This window comes from Hypanus sabinus, chromosome 11, assembly GCF_030144855.1.
Source record: "Hypanus sabinus isolate sHypSab1 chromosome 11, sHypSab1.hap1, whole genome shotgun sequence".
Lineage (NCBI taxonomy): Eukaryota > Metazoa > Chordata > Chondrichthyes > Myliobatiformes > Dasyatidae > Hypanus > Hypanus sabinus.
Genome location: NC_082716.1, coordinates 40,410,145 through 40,426,113, shown reverse-complemented (window position 1 = coordinate 40,426,113; position 15,969 = coordinate 40,410,145). Strand labels below are relative to the sequence as shown.

General features: G+C 36.8%; 1 protein-coding gene across 5 annotated transcripts in view; it reads right to left on the bottom strand.

Moving 5' to 3' along the window:
• The window catches only part of mast2 (microtubule associated serine/threonine kinase 2), a 406,821-nt gene that overhangs the window by 74,898 nt on the left and 315,954 nt on the right, over positions 1 to 15,969 (bottom strand). For all 5 annotated transcript variants that reach the window (XM_059984199.1, XM_059984201.1, XM_059984202.1 and 2 more), the window contains 3 exons: positions 11,413 to 11,488; positions 8,428 to 8,637; positions 760 to 861 (listed from right to left, as the gene is read on the bottom strand). In XM_059984199.1, coding sequence (XP_059840182.1) covers positions 760 to 861; positions 8,428 to 8,637; positions 11,413 to 11,488 — 388 coding nt within the window. The remainder of the gene's footprint in view (positions 1 to 759; positions 862 to 8,427; positions 8,638 to 11,412; positions 11,489 to 15,969) is intronic.

Genomic DNA, 15,969 nt, shown 5'->3' with positions numbered 1-15,969 from the left:
TTCCATCTGCTCAGTGGACAAAATAATTTTAAGTAGCACTTTAAGCAAACCTATTAATTCCCTAATTATCTAAATTAATTAATATACTGGAATCATTTTAATTAACAATTCATCATTAAATTTAAACATTCAGACTGATTTGCTATTAAATATTCTTGACCATAATTTTAATGCATGGTCTTTGAGGAGAAAGTGATGAACCAAACATTTATGTCCCTTATGTTGTCTCTGTTAATACTCGGTCGGCATTCTTGCCCTATTCATTTATAACCAACTCCAAAAGAAGCTCAAACAACATTAGCTGAATGCAACACACCTATTTTGCATTCACTGGCTCACCCATCTCTGCAAATCTATTTTGTGACACAAAAGAATTGTTTCTTTGGGGTGGAGGTGAATCAATGGAACATACAGTTCTGTGGTGTCTTGTGACATGATCATTTATTACAAATGTTATCTTGATTTAAAGAGCTACTTCACCAAATTCACTAGGAAGCTAGATATGTTGGGAGTACGGACAGCCACACAATTTTGGCATTTAAAATAACCTTGTGTTATTTCTTATAGTCAAATTATCATCCATCCACACATTATCTTAAACTAATTTTTTCCTGCCTGTACTTTTCCATAATGCAAAATTTAAAAGTTAACAACAGTACAATGATCTGCTTGACCTGTTAACCTTGCCTCCTCAATTCAATGCATGCATATTTTATTGATGGACATTGAGGTAATGAGTATTTGAAAGGTTTATCTCACCAGACACTCTAGCAGTCGTGCTGGCCGGGCAATAATGATCATCAGTTTCTTCACCAGCTGAGTAACAAATGTCACCTCTGAACTCTCGGACCGTTCGTGTGCCTGTAAAATAAAGATTAGATTCATATTTAAAACAAGATTTTTTAACAACACTGCAATTTATTTCAGCAACAATAGAAATCCTATATTGTATACAAATAACACTCAGGGCCCTCTGCCTCAGAAATAGGACCACTAATAAAAGAAGGGGCTCAACTTTTAAGAGTATGTCTGCCAAAAACCTTGCACATTTCTGAAGCTCCAAAACTCTCGTCAGGACACTAACATGTTCAAAAGATAATCGAGACATCCTGTTTTGATGCTGTTTAAACCTCTTTTGAAATATGCTATACTATATACTAGAACCTCACTTCTGTGCAAGTTTAACCTTGCCAGCAGCAGCACACGATCATTAGCTTCTGAAGCTGATGTCATTGCTTAGCTGAGAAATGCCTATGTCATTCCTATACACAGTGAATCCCAATGACATAATCACCAGCAGAACAATTTACCCAGACAGGTTAAGTTATACTCTGTCTGAAAAGTCATCCATCAACACTAGTAATCACTGGTGCTTGAAATTAAAATGACCCACCATTCCCCCACTCCTCCAGGTCACATCACAATGCCTCTTTAAGAGACTCCAAATAGGTAGGTGTTAAGAAATATACAGAAAAATAAACACAAAGTATTTTTCTCCTAGAAACATTACATTTTGGTTCATGTTAATATGTTTTCTCTATTAAAAATTACCTTCATATATTGGTTTTTAATATCTCCATATATTAAGATTACTAAATAAACATTTTTTCTTGCAAAATAAAAGATATGTGGAAGATCACATTTACAGAATTAAATAGTAACAGAAAAAGGTTTTAGTGTGGAGTTTTGCTCTAAATTAAATGTAAATCAATTTAATAATAAATACAAACAAAAAGCACAATTTAAAAGGAACAACTTCTCCCCTTCCCAAATCTTGTTCTTGACCTCTTCAACTGCAAGACACTGTTATAGTTTTATGGGTACACTGCGAGAATTTCTAAGCTATATAATACAGAAAAAAATTAAAACAATGATTTATGTGCTCCCTGCAGTTCTGCCACGGCTAAAAATACGATTATTCTCCAATATTTTTGCTTTATGATCCAGTATGATGTAATTGTCAATGTTAGTTAATGGTAGGCAGAAAATCAACTGCAAGGATTTATCTTTTCATTCTCCCAGCATTATGTTTAATGTCCCCCAAAGATTGATTCTAAATCATCTTCTTCTCATTTGCATGCTGTACTTCATCAACGCTGTCTAAAATACAAAGCAAGATTCTATGAATACAGTTAGGTTCAACAAATTATTCCCTTGGCAGTGCCTTTGCACAGTCAAAGTCCTCGTCAGCATCCATGAAAGGATGATAGTTTTATTATGAAAAGAATTAAGCTAACTTATTCAGTCCCCACAAATTCCAGCTACATCACTCTTCCTAGGCGTATATGACTGAACTTCAGTGTGCTACTGTACTCTGAGCTGTGCTTTATCCACTTAATGCATCCATCATTAAACTTATAAAGCTTCACTTACATACCATAGCTATTTCTACCTTGGCCCACCTGCTGCTAAAAACCTTCTGACCTGACTATTTTAATGTTTCTTTGACAGGCATTTTATATTTTATCTTCCATAAACTTAGGGTCATCAAAAATTTCCTGCCAACATTCTCACTTGGACCGTATCTGTTTCATCCTTAAGACATACAATTAAGACCATCGGGTTTGCTCAGCCACTCCATTATAGTAGATATATCATTTCTCTCAATCCCATTCTCCTGTCTTCTCCTCATGATGTTTGATGTCCTAACTGATTAAGAACCCAACAACCTCAGTTTTAAATACAATGCCTATAAAAAGTATTCACTGCAACCCCCCCTCCCCCAAGGAAGTTTTCACGTTTTATTGTTTTACAACATTGAAGTACGGTGGATATAATTTTTTTTGACACTGATCAACAGAGAAATAACACATTTAATGCACTGTGATTCAATGTTGCAAAACAATAAAACATAAAATCTTCAAGGGGAATGAATATATTTTATAGGCCCTGTATATCCAATGACTTGGCCTCCAAAGCCATCTGTAGAAATGAATTACACTGATTCATTAACCTTTGGCTAGAGAAATTCCTCTTCATCTGTTCTAAATAGACAACCCTCTATTCCAAGCCTGTGCGCTCTGGTCTTGGACTCCTTCACTATAAGAAACAACCAGTCCACATCCCTTCTATCTAGGTATTTCAATATTCAATAGGTTTCAAAGAGATCTCCCCTCATTCTTCTAAATTCCATTGAGTACTGGCCCAGAGTCATCAAGCTATTCTTGTACGTTAACCATTTGTTCCCAGACTCATTCTTGTGAACCTCCCAGGATCCTCTCCAATGGCAACACATCTTTTCTTAAATAAGGGCCCCAAAACTGTTCATAATACTCCAAGTCTGGCCTGACAATGCCTTATAAAGCCTCAGCGTTATATCTTTTTCTCCTATTCTTGTCCTCGTGAAATGAATGCTAACATTCATTTGCCTTCCTTACTACCTACAGTTAATCTTTAGGGAATCCTGCACAAGGACTCCCTTTGAACCTCTGACTTCTGAATTTGCTCCCTGTTTAGAAAATAGTCTTCACCTTTATTCCTTCTACCAAAGTGCATGACCATGCACTTCAAAGTTCAACTGATTTTACTGAAGGACATACAGCATATGTTACCATATCCAACCCTGAGATTCATTTTCTTGTGGGCAGACTCAATACATCTAATAACCATATTAGAATAATTGAAAGACCACACCAACAGGGTGGACAACCAATGTGCAAAGACAGCAAACTGTGCAAATACGAAAAAGAATAAAGAAATAGTAATAACAATAATAAATAATTAATAAATATCCATGAAATGAAATGTCTTTGAAAGTGAATCCACAGGATGTGGGGCCAGTTCAGTGATGGGATGGGATGAGTGAAGTTATCCCCTTTGATTCACTAGCCTGATGTCTGGTGAGTAGTAACTGTTTCTAAACCTGCTGGTGAGAGTCCTGAGGCCCCTGTACATTTTTCTTGGCGGCAGTAGAGAGAACAGGGCATGACCTGTGTGGTGGGGGTCCCTGATGATGGATGCTGATTTCCTGTGACAACTCTCTGTGTAGATATGTTCAACGGTGGGGAGAACTTTTCTCGTGATGGACTGGGCACTATTCACTATTTTGTTTCAAAGAGGATTTTCTGTCCAAGGGCATTGGTATTTCCATACCAAGTTGTGATGCAGCCAGTCCCTATCAAAGTTCAATATACTCTCCACACACATGTATAAAAGTTTGTAAAAGTTTTAGATACCATGCCAATTCTTTTTTTTTTAATTTTTTTTTAATTAGTTTTTCAAAACATTTTACAAATTAAAAACCCCAAATCCCAATGAGGAACATTAAAACAATGCAAAATTAAGCATACAATAACAATATGCTACAAAGGAAGAGAATTAAGCAAAAAAAAAGCACCTGAATTAAAGACAAGTAAGCTTAGTGTCCTCCCCAAGCCCCACAACACAAGAAAAAACAACAGCAACTCCATGCCAACCACAACACAATATAGAGAGTATAAGTCAGGACAGCCAAGCTCCCAGACTGTGAATACACTCAGCAACAGAGGATAATAATGCCTTCTACCAGAAAAAAAAAGGAGCTGAAAGCAAGGGACCGAAGAGAAAAAAAAACCCTAGTCAAGAGGAAGGTTATGAAAGTACTCGATAAAAGGTCCCCAGACCTTATGGAACTTTAGATCCGAATTGAAAACTGAATAATGAATTTTTTCGAGCTCCAAACAGGCCATGATGTCGTTAAGCCATTGAGCATGAGTGGGCGGGGCAGCATCTCTCCATCTAAGGAGGATCAAGCGTCTAGCCAGAAGAGAGGCAAAGGATAATATTCGGCATTTGGTCGGACCCAGACATAAATCTGTCTCGCCCCAAAAACTGAACAGAGCAATTAAGGGGTTTGGTTCTAGGTGCTGATTCAGAATACACGATAACGTAGTGAAGACATCTTTCCAGAATTTCTCCAAGCTAGGACAGAACCAGTACATATGATTGAGAGAGGCCATGCCCCTCTTGCATTTATCACAGAGCGGACTAACGCTAGGGTAGAATCGAGATAGTTTAGATTTAGACATATGGGCTCTATGAACAATCTTAAACTGTAAAAGGCAGTGGCGAGCACAAAGAGAGGTTGAGTTAACCGATTTGAGAATCGAGTCCCAACTCTCCTCAGATAAGGAGATATTTAAATCCTGCTATACCATGCCAATTCTTCACACACTTCTAAGGAAGTAGTGGGAAGTATGTTGTAGACTTCTCTACGCCATATTCCATCTGCCACTTCTTTGCCCATTCTCCCAACTTGTCTAAGTCCTGCAGACTTGCTGCTTCTTCATCACGACGTGCCCCATCACAACCGTGGGCACACTGCCTTCTATTGTTTCCTGATCAAGACACAAATCGTTTTTAAAACTTACATCAAATCTTTCTGTGGCTTCATCTTTCCCTTACCATGAAACTACACTCAAACACCAACCCATTAACAAATGCTGCTTTTTTTTTTGCTCTTGCCCAATTTTTGTCTTCCAGGAGGTATTCTGAGAAAAAACTTAAACTACATGATTTGGGAGTCAAACAATGAGGCAAATGCACCACTAGCTTTTGAAACCCAATTATACTTAGTATTAAAGTCAGTCATATTCATCAACCTATCCAGCAACATCTTTAAATCTGTTTTTTGTTGGTTAATCAAACCCAAATAAAATCAACTAAAATCTACTGAATGCCAATGTCATGGGAATCTGGAGAGAAAACTTCTGTGCAGAAAAAGATATTGCAGAAAATCACATCAAATTCCAAACAATTAGTTAGTGTGGACTACCTTCCCATTTATTATTTGTATTTTCTATGATGTAGGGCGAGCACCATGGACTCACTGGGCCAAAGGATCTGCATATATGTACTGTATTGCTTTATAACTCTATGTACTGTGAATTCTTATTGAAATGAAAAATACCACTCTGATTAAGTAGATTTTATATTGAAATATCTTCAGACTCTTTAACCTTATGAAATAATTATCAGTCAAATACAAGATCAAGAGGGCATCGTGAAGAGTGAGCAAGCAGCTGGAAAGTGTGGACATGATACTCCAAAGGGCTTATTTCTGTGCTGTATGAATCACTGAATTGTCTTCTGGGAGAGTGAAAAGTCACAATGCCTGTAAGTGAAAGAACGGACAGATCAGAAAGAGAAAGGCAACATGTGTGGAGAGTGAGGGTCTGGCAGAGTGTGGAGATAGTGCTGTGAAGAATGGACAGGAGGAACCTAGACAAGCTAAGTGACACAGGCCTTGTGAATGGAGAACAGGTAAGCAAGAAGTGCCTTGTCACAAGATAACCATGAGTAGCTGATGGGTATTTCTTTCCAGTCTCTTTTGAATAACCAAGTAATATACATTAGGGAACATAATGAAGCCATAAGTACATGATTAAAGTAATTAAACCCAAACTAATTAATCAGAACAGTTGTCTAGGTGATGCACTGTACTTGTAATATATGGAAATCTGCAGATCCTATCAAGGGTGCATGCCTAAGATAGCATGCACAAAAAAATTGTTGGGATACAACTTACAGTGCCGCCCCTCAATTCTTTAACCTCACCTATAATAAAATGATACATAATAATCTTCACTGCCAAATGAAGTAGTGACAGTTGCAAGAACATGTGACATTGGATGATATTTTTTTTTAAATCCTTGCAGAAATTGTATACACTTCAGTATTTGGGAACAACATTGTCATAAACATCAATAACATTTGCCTCAAAAAAAATGTTTTGCCTTGCCACTTCATTTGTAAGTCGGTGGAAATCTGCAGTGTGATCATCTCCATCAACAATCAGACAGTTTTAAAGGATAGTTTTTAAAGAATCACTTATACTTACAACATTTAAGTATGTTTTATAGTGTGAAAAGGATTCTATAAATAAGTAGCAATAAAGACATGACCTCTGTAACACTGTCAGAGATGCTAAGAGATAGAACTAGTCCAGAAGAGTCTCGATCCAGCCATAGGCTGAAGCAGGACTTACAACTATAATAGGTTACAAAATGAAGTCAGGCAACATCACCGATACAATCCCATCCCATCCCAATAAGCTTTTGAACAGAAAGGAATGGGTATTGTCACCATTGCACCCTGACTGCATCCACTGCACCCAAATCTATAGTTACCATTGTGGGCCCAGATGTGTCCATGGCCATAACAGAAGATCCTGTACCTTTTGTGAGACGGAGGAGTTGGGGATTTAGGGTCTGATATTCTTGTTGGTGTTTTGCTGCATGGGCAAGCTGTTAGTTTTGTGCATGTGAGAGAGAGAGTGGTGGGGGTTTGATGCCATGTCACTGTTCTATGCTGCGAGGGAGGGGTCAAGGATTTGGGGTTTTTGATGTTCTGGTTGCTGTTTTTCATGTGGGCAACCGGTTACTTTTTTGTGTAAGAGAGGGGTGAAGGGTTTGGGGGTTTGCAAGTTTTGTTTCTTTTTCCTTTTAGAGCTGTGGGGGAGAGAAATTGATGTCTTTTCTTCCAACAACTCCCATACTTTTTCTGTATTTCATGACCATCTGGAGAAGACAAATATCAGAGTCATATTGTACATGCATACTTTGACAATAAAATGAACCTTTGATGTTACTGCCAAGAAAATTCATCAAAGCTTCTACTTGCTCAAATGGCTAAAGAAATTCACCATATCTCAGTCAACTCTTTCCAATGTTTAATCGATGCACCACTGAAAGCATTCTGTATGGATGCTTAACAGCTTGGTATGGCAACTGCTCTGCATGTGACTGCAAGAAGCTGCAGGGTTGTGGACTCATCTCAACATATAGAAACCGGCTCCATGGACTCGGTCTATACTTCTCATCCAGCAAAGCAGGTGGCATAATCAAAGATCCCACCCACTCTGGACATTCTCTTCTTCCTTCTGCCATCGGACTGAAGGTAGAAAAGCCTGAAAGCTCGTACCACCAGGCTCAAGGACAGCTTCCATCCCACTGTTATCAAATTCTTGAACTGCACGATGGACACTTGGCCTCACAATCTACCTCGTTATGATCATGCACTTTATCATTTACCTGCACTGCACATTTTTGGTGGCTTTTATACTATATTCTGCAGTGTTATTATTTTACCTTATTCTTGCTCAATGCACTGTAGAATGATTTGATCTGAATAAATCATATAACCATATAACAATCACAGAACGGAAACAGGCCATCTCAGCCCTCCTAGTTTTTTACTGTGTCTTGGTACATGTAACAATAAACTAACATCATTTTCATCAGAAAGAGGAGTATATATAATTGGATGTACAATTGTATTTTACTTTCAAATTCTCAGTATTTGTAATGTTACTTCATTTTTTACTCATATCTACATGAGTATTTCATAATTAAAACTTCATTTATTTTCGGTAATTAGGGAACATTTGATAGCAATAGAGAGATCTGGTTATAATGTTATCAGAATTTTAAACTCATACTGAATACTTACATCTTGCAGAAGCCTCTCCAAATTCTCTTGCAGCTCAAAGAAATATCTGGAAGTGATAAGCCCATCTCGAGATTTAGCCAGGCAGTCCCTAGCGAGCTCAATCACCTGATGGTGGATGAAGCTGAGAACCCCATCAGCTAACTGCAACACATTCTCTGGAGCACTGGATTTGATGAACTCCTGGAGGTTCTCCTCCATTTGAGCCGTGGCCTGTTGAATGAAATTTGTTTGCCATAGGTTATCTGTAATGATACTATTGTTATTTTTAATACTTATTGAAGAGCCTCTAATGTCCTTTCATTTTTAACGGTGATCACGTTTACAAATCAATGTTATTTACAAAACATTGTACTCATACTCCAGTTAATTATTGTCAATAATTTACTTCTGAAGTATGATTGCTGCTCTTTCATAAGGACAAGAGGATCTCAAATGGCTCTGTATTGAGATAGCAGAAAGTCAAAGTTGAAATGTGTTCTGAATCAACAATTTAAGACAAAAAAGAATGCATGGTCCAAGATTAATGGATCTGAGAAGAAACTAGACTGGGAAGTTCAAAGAAGGCCCATTGGAATATTGACCAGTTTGCAAATGGTCGGTGATCCTGCCAAGACTCACCACCCTGACTTCCTTGAAATAGTAATTATAACAATTCAGAAGCTTTCCTACACTTTGTTTTTGTAAGTGAGACTGCAAATTTATATAATAGATACACAACTCGCCAGGAAAAGATGACCATTTCCAATTTTGTATGATTATGCTAACATACCAAAGCAAGAATGATAGAAAGTTAGAGATTACAGTGGGGCTAACTAACAAATAGCAAACATCTCGTAATGACTTTAAAAAAAAGAAAATCTTGTTTTTTAAAGAATGCATAGCTATAAATATCTTTTTAAAATAATGCAAAATTATTACAATCAGTTCATAACTGCATGAGATCAAATGAGTTTTTAGATGTTTCATAAAATAACAATTCAAAATGCCTGAACACCATTCCTGAGATGGAAATGTTGGCAACAAACTGATTAGCATAATAGTAGAAAAAGATAAATTGGCAAATAACTACTACTTCCACAAGTAAAGCAAAATGTCAAAGAGGAGGAAACTACATACTAAAAAAGACTTGAAGGACAATGATTAGATTAGATTAGATTAATTTTTGTGGACTTTGCACATACTCAAATAGTAGCACTTCAAGTACAGCATTGGCACTTACTCATGACATTTGATGATAGCCAATAAATACTGGGCTTGTCAACAATGTTCATGAGAACAATGACACATAGCAATGAATAACCTATCAGATAGGTTTCACCATAATGAATATTTCTCACACAAATAGACCAATGAGATAGGTTTCAATGGCCTTTCCTGACATATACTCCTAGATCGAAAATTTTACTTGGATTAGGTAACTGAAGGTACTAAACGTAGACTACTTCTGTGTAAAAGCAAACATTTTAAGGATAATGAGCGAGAAAGCCAATTCCAGAGTTCCTCCTATTATAATCCAAGGGTGGAGTCAGTGGCATAAATTTTGATGGCTGTCGTAGTGGCAGAAGAGAGATTTGTTTTAAACGGATCTCAAGGAAGAGAAATCAGGACACTTTTAAAGACCTAGGAAATGAATTAACACATCAGAATATGTTATAAAGAGTAAACACAGTCCTGACGAAGGATCTCAACCCGAAAAGTTGACTGCTCGTTTCAACGGATGCTGCCCGACCTGCCGAGTTCATCCAGCTTGTTTGTTCGTCATGTTATAAAGAGTGATTCCCATAAGATATGACAATTTGTGAACAAAAGATGCATCTCACTAGAAAAGCATTAATACCTGACACACAGTTAGATAGTTATATCAAGCAGCTCAAACATAGATTTATACATTCATTGTTCAAGGTGAAGATAATTTGGCCAATATGACAATGAGAAATATAAACTATGCAACCCCATCCATAGTAACTTGTTTAATATAGCTCTAGTATAACTCTAAAAGGGATAATGTTGGACTTGGATGAGGACATTTTCCCAAGATAAAATTAATTACACAATCCTGTCAACAGCACACAACCCTCAGCCATCTTAAGGGGTCTATGCAAGCCTGATTTGAATCCCCTATCTAGCAGATAACCTGTTCCTGCAAAGGTTTCTTCCATTGCTTTTACACAATTACCTTTAATATTCTCAATGATTCACATCGGGCCAGTTCTACTTCATATTTGCACATTGCCCATAGGAACTTGACCTTTGTTTGATATCATTTCAGCTTCATGCTGATGACATCAACAGCTCTAAATTATCAGACCGCTTACCTGATATCAGGTGCTGGATGAGCAGAAAGTTCCTCCAAACAAATAAAAAACAAAGCCATTGTCTTCAATATTTGTCACAAAACAAGCTCTCTGGCTACACAATTATACCATTGTCTGGCAATTGTCTAAAGTTATATGCAATTAGGTGGCATATCTAACCTGTTCAGCTCGCAACCATATATCTGCATATTTTATCTTGTAATATTGTCTGACTCCATCTGTTCATTAAGTCACCTGCTGTTGAAACATTAATCCAACCTTTTGTTACTTCTACAGTTGATTCTTTACAACATACTCTTCACTGGCTGTTGAAGGTCCAACCTCCATAAACATGAAGATATCCACAAATCTGCAGCCTGTGATCTAATTCACATATAGTTTCACTAACTCTGTAACTGTTGACAAACAATGGCTTCTAGTTATGCAGTGCTTGACTTCAAAATGTTCATCTTTCCTTTTTTAAATATCTTTTCCTGTCTAATATGTGAATCTGCTCTAACCTTAAACCAACTGAAGATGTTTGTGCGTCTTTGAAAATGCTGAGTATTTACAGCATTTTCTGCTTTTGCTTCAAAATGATCACCATTTGGAGGTGTGTTCATCAATTTGATAAATTGTAAAGACTACATGTGGACAAACAGTAATAAAAAAAAGAATAATTACAACTCACCTTGGGAAATCTTTCTTTATACACATGGTTCATCATTACTATCTCATTGTCATAGAAACAAGGGGATCTCCCGGGACTGTTTTTTAAAATGGACAAAAACGTGAAAAGCATGAGTATATTTTATTCATCAATGATTACATTACAAATTTTGGAAATTATCTGCTGCTTTGTTTAATCTGACTCAATGTATTATGTCTAATTATAAAGCAAATTGGTCCAAAGAAAAAAAAACAATGGCAGTTCTTGCAACACACACAAAATGCCAGAAGAACTCAGCAGGACAGATAGCATCTATGGAAAAGAGTAAACAGTTGCCCTTTTGAGCCAAGACCTGGCCTGATGAAGGATCTCGGCCCAAAACTCTTTTCCATAGATGCTGCCTGAGTTCTTCCAGCATTTTGTGTGCACTGCTTAGATTTCCAGCATCTGCAAATTTTCTCTTGTTAATAACAGCTCTTCATTTTATTAATTTTCTTTAAACATGAAGAGGGATGGGCTCCACAAGGTTTCAGATGCCCAAGACATGCCGTATGATGAGCATATAAAAAAGCTTGTCATGACGGCACCCCGACAACTCCACCAGGATTTAAGGGCACACACACACACAAAATAATAATATACTTTTCCGTTCCCTTGTCAATTTTTAAATTATTTTTAAGGATTCTGAATATCTCAGCAAACATAAACAGATACTGAAAGTGATCAACCAGACCAATTTCAAATACACAACAAACACTGACAAAGTTGCCACAATGCAATAGTATATAACCTTTGTATTTCTTATATATGTCTTCACAATAGCTTTGTTACAATTTAATGTAGCTTTCTGCAGAGTAAGGCTGTCATTTTAATCTGTCACCTGAGGCAGGAGTGTCCATCATTTCATTACTCTTTGAAATTTGATTTATTGATTACGTCAGTTGTACTTCAGGTATCTTGTTCCATAGAGACCAAATCTGTTCTAATTTCACAAATTTCTTTAGAAATAAATATTTATTTTTAAATTCTATTTCAGGATAATACCATAAAACACATTTTACTTTAAATGTGGCATTAATAACAAGTTGAGAACTTTTCCCCATTCATTTTGCAACAAACCTGTGTAAGTTGATAGAAAGGGAACTTGTTTCAATGTGTTCATTAAGCATTTCTCATAACTTTGCATTTAATGATTTAGATTTATTGTCTGCTTCAGTTATGTGAATAGTTATGTTGGTTATATTAATGTCATTTGTGTTGTCCTGTTTTCACTGCTCTGCCATTTTAATAAATGCTCCAAGTCCAGTGTCAATGGAAATCAAGTTTCGTGTCCGGTTGAATGGAACTTGCATTTGGAGTTATAAGTCAGGGTTTCATTCCTGGTTCTGTCAACAGAATAAATGTTAACAATTAAATGGACAACATATAGTATTTTGTTAATAGGCTGTCGATGGTCAGCATAGACTCAATGGGCTACAGGGCTCGTTTCTATGACTCTCTGAGTCAAACATTTTGTACACCAATTAAAGTGTCATTCTTGTTACCATCTCTGATAATTATATTTAAGAATAAGAATCTTTTACCCATGATTTGTCATATGCATGAAGGAAAATAATTCAAGGAATGAAAGGGTTAACATATGAGGAGCATTTGATGGCTGGGTCTGTACTAACTGGAGAATGGTGTGGGGGGTCTGATTGTTTTTTTTTAAACTTTTTTTTATTGCATTTTTAAATGGTTACAAAGTATGAAAAAACAATGTATATAACCCATACCCCCTCCCCTTAACCCTTCCCCCCTAACTGCCCTATAGAAAAAAAAGAAAGAAAGAAAGAATGCCTGGTTGTTGGAAGATCTCCACATGCTCCATGGAATTCGTAATAACTTTAATATGTATATTTATTTCTTTCCCCTAATAACCAATTGTTTCATCTTCAGAGCATCTATATATTTAATCCTGTCTTTTGTAAATAAGGGCTCCAAATTTTCAAAAATGTTTCATATTTATCTCTTAAATTATAAGTAATTTTTTCTAATGGAATACAATCGGGGGTCTGATTGTTGATCTGAATGTTGAGAGACCTAGATAGAGTGGACATGGGGAGGATGTCTTCTGAAGTGGGGGAAGTCTAGGACCAGGGGACGCTGCATCAGGAGAGCAGGACATCCCTTCACAAAGGAGATGAAGATGAATTTCTTTAACTAGAAGGTGGTTAATCTGTGGAATTCATTGCCACAGATAGCTATGGAGGCCACGTCATAGGGTACAATTACAGCAAAGGTTAAAAGGATCTTGATTAGTCAGGATGTCAAAGGAAAAGGCAGAAGAGGGCTGAGAGGGATAATAGATCATCCACAATGGAATTGCAAAGCAGACTCAATGAGCCAAATGGTTGAATTCTGCTCCTATGTCTTATGGTAAAGGTTTACATTAACATTATACAATTTCATTTCAGTGTACAACATAGGTATGCATATTTAAAGGCTGCAATAATTTAATTTTCTTTAGGGATTTCTATTGTTTCTTACAATAAACTTAATTTCTTGCATTTTTCATGCTTACACATTAATTTAACTAGCCTGCATCATGTTACCATAATTTTAAATTGTGCACGGATTAATTTTAAAGACTCTACATATTTTTCTTTTCAACCTATCTCTATTGATGCATACACTCAGTAACATGCAATTCATCTGTCCAAAGAAAATTCTACACTCTACTACTAGTGTTTAATCTAAATATCTCAAATGATTCTCTGATATTTTACATTGTTGTTTTGAGGTTAACTCCAGTTGTTGATGCCTCTTTGAGGAAAAAAACTAACAATATTTGTTTTAAAAGTACCCTACTGCAGCTTTAGTAAAGTATTTTCTTGCTCTAATCAAGCAATTGATTGTAACGACATAAAATAATATTCAGGAATTAAACTATTACGTTTGTTGAAGGTAATACTGAAAAACCATGTGTGCAAGAAAATCAATACTGTTGGCCAAATCTTTCTTTTCAAAGAATATAAGGTAAAATAAAACTGATTTTATAATTGTTGTTGAACTAGTTATCCTTCTTACAGATAAAGATCCCAGCCTCAGAGGCATGAAAAATAACATCCAGCCTGGTTTTGCGGTTTCAGTATCCTGGATTAATTTCAAATCTGATACTATTATTCCCATTGTCCCTCAGGTTTCTTAATTTGCCACATCATACATACTGCAAACAATTTAAAAATTATAATCTCGCCTTGCATTTGATCCTGGTACAATGATGAAAGGTTGCAATTTAGTTGTTTGTTCTAACATCTTGCAAATGGAATTAAAAAGGAATTTTTGTTTTCAATAACATCTATTTCAATCCAAGAAGAAAAAATTTACTATGTCATCCTTGTGCTTAATAAATTTCAGCTCAGTGTCGTTCAGCAAGTTTTATATTCATTCTCATCAATCCTCCTGTCACTTTGGAAATGATGCATAGAACTTGGAGAAAGCTGACAAATTGTTGATGACTTCATCTTTGGGAGAGCAGGGTATTGTAATCTTCACAACAACATCTTTCACATATACAAATTTATTAGACAGCAAAGACATTGAAGTAATTTTTTTAAAGTTATAGCTTGCCTAATAAATTAGTAACCATCAAAACAATGTATTATTTAATTGTCATCCTTTATTGGACAGTAGAAAATACGGCTACTAATTCATCCAACAAGTCTTGAAGTTGTAATGTCGTATCTCAATATAACAGCAAGAATATATAAAGCGAGTACTGATACAGATAATTAAATGAAAATATCAGTTCTTTGCAATGGAAAGCTGGTGTCAGGGTCACCTTTTGCATTACTCATTACATGGTAGTGGGGGGGGGGGCGGGAGGTAGTAACCATGGATATAAAGTTTATGATCTGACAAGTATTTACACACAGTGTGTACTAATCATTTATGCACAGTGCACATGCAGGACAACCAATGGGAGAAATGGGAAGAGGCATACAAAATCTGAATGGGAATAAACAATTGACATTTTGGGTTGCGATCCTTTATCAGGATTGGAAAAGGAGAGGGAAGAAGCCGGAAAAAAGGCAGCAGCAGGAGGGGAAAGTGTTTAAGCTGGGTGGTGGGTGAAGCTGGTGGGGGGGGGGGGGGAGAAAGGGGATGAAGAGAGAAGCAGGGTGGTAATAGGTGGAAAAGGTGAAGGGCTGAAGAAGGAATCTGATAGGAGAGTAGTGTAGACCAAGGGAGAAAAGGGAAGAGGAGGGACACAAGGGGAAGGTGATAGGCAGGTGAGAACAAGAGATCAGAAGGGATCCAAAGAGGGGAGTGGAAAAAAGAGGATAGGGGAGGGGGAGAATTACTGGAAATTAGAGAAATCAATGTTCTTGCCCTCAGGTTGGAGGCTACCCAGGTGGAATATGAGGTGTTGCTCTTCCAGCCTGAGAGTGGTCTCTTCAAGGCAGTAGAGGAGGCCTTGAACTAACATGTCGGAATAGGAACGGTGATTGGAATTAAAATGGTTGGCCACTGGGAAAGGCCGCTTGTTGCGGATGGAACAAAGGTGTTCGACAAAGTGGTCCCCTAATCTACATC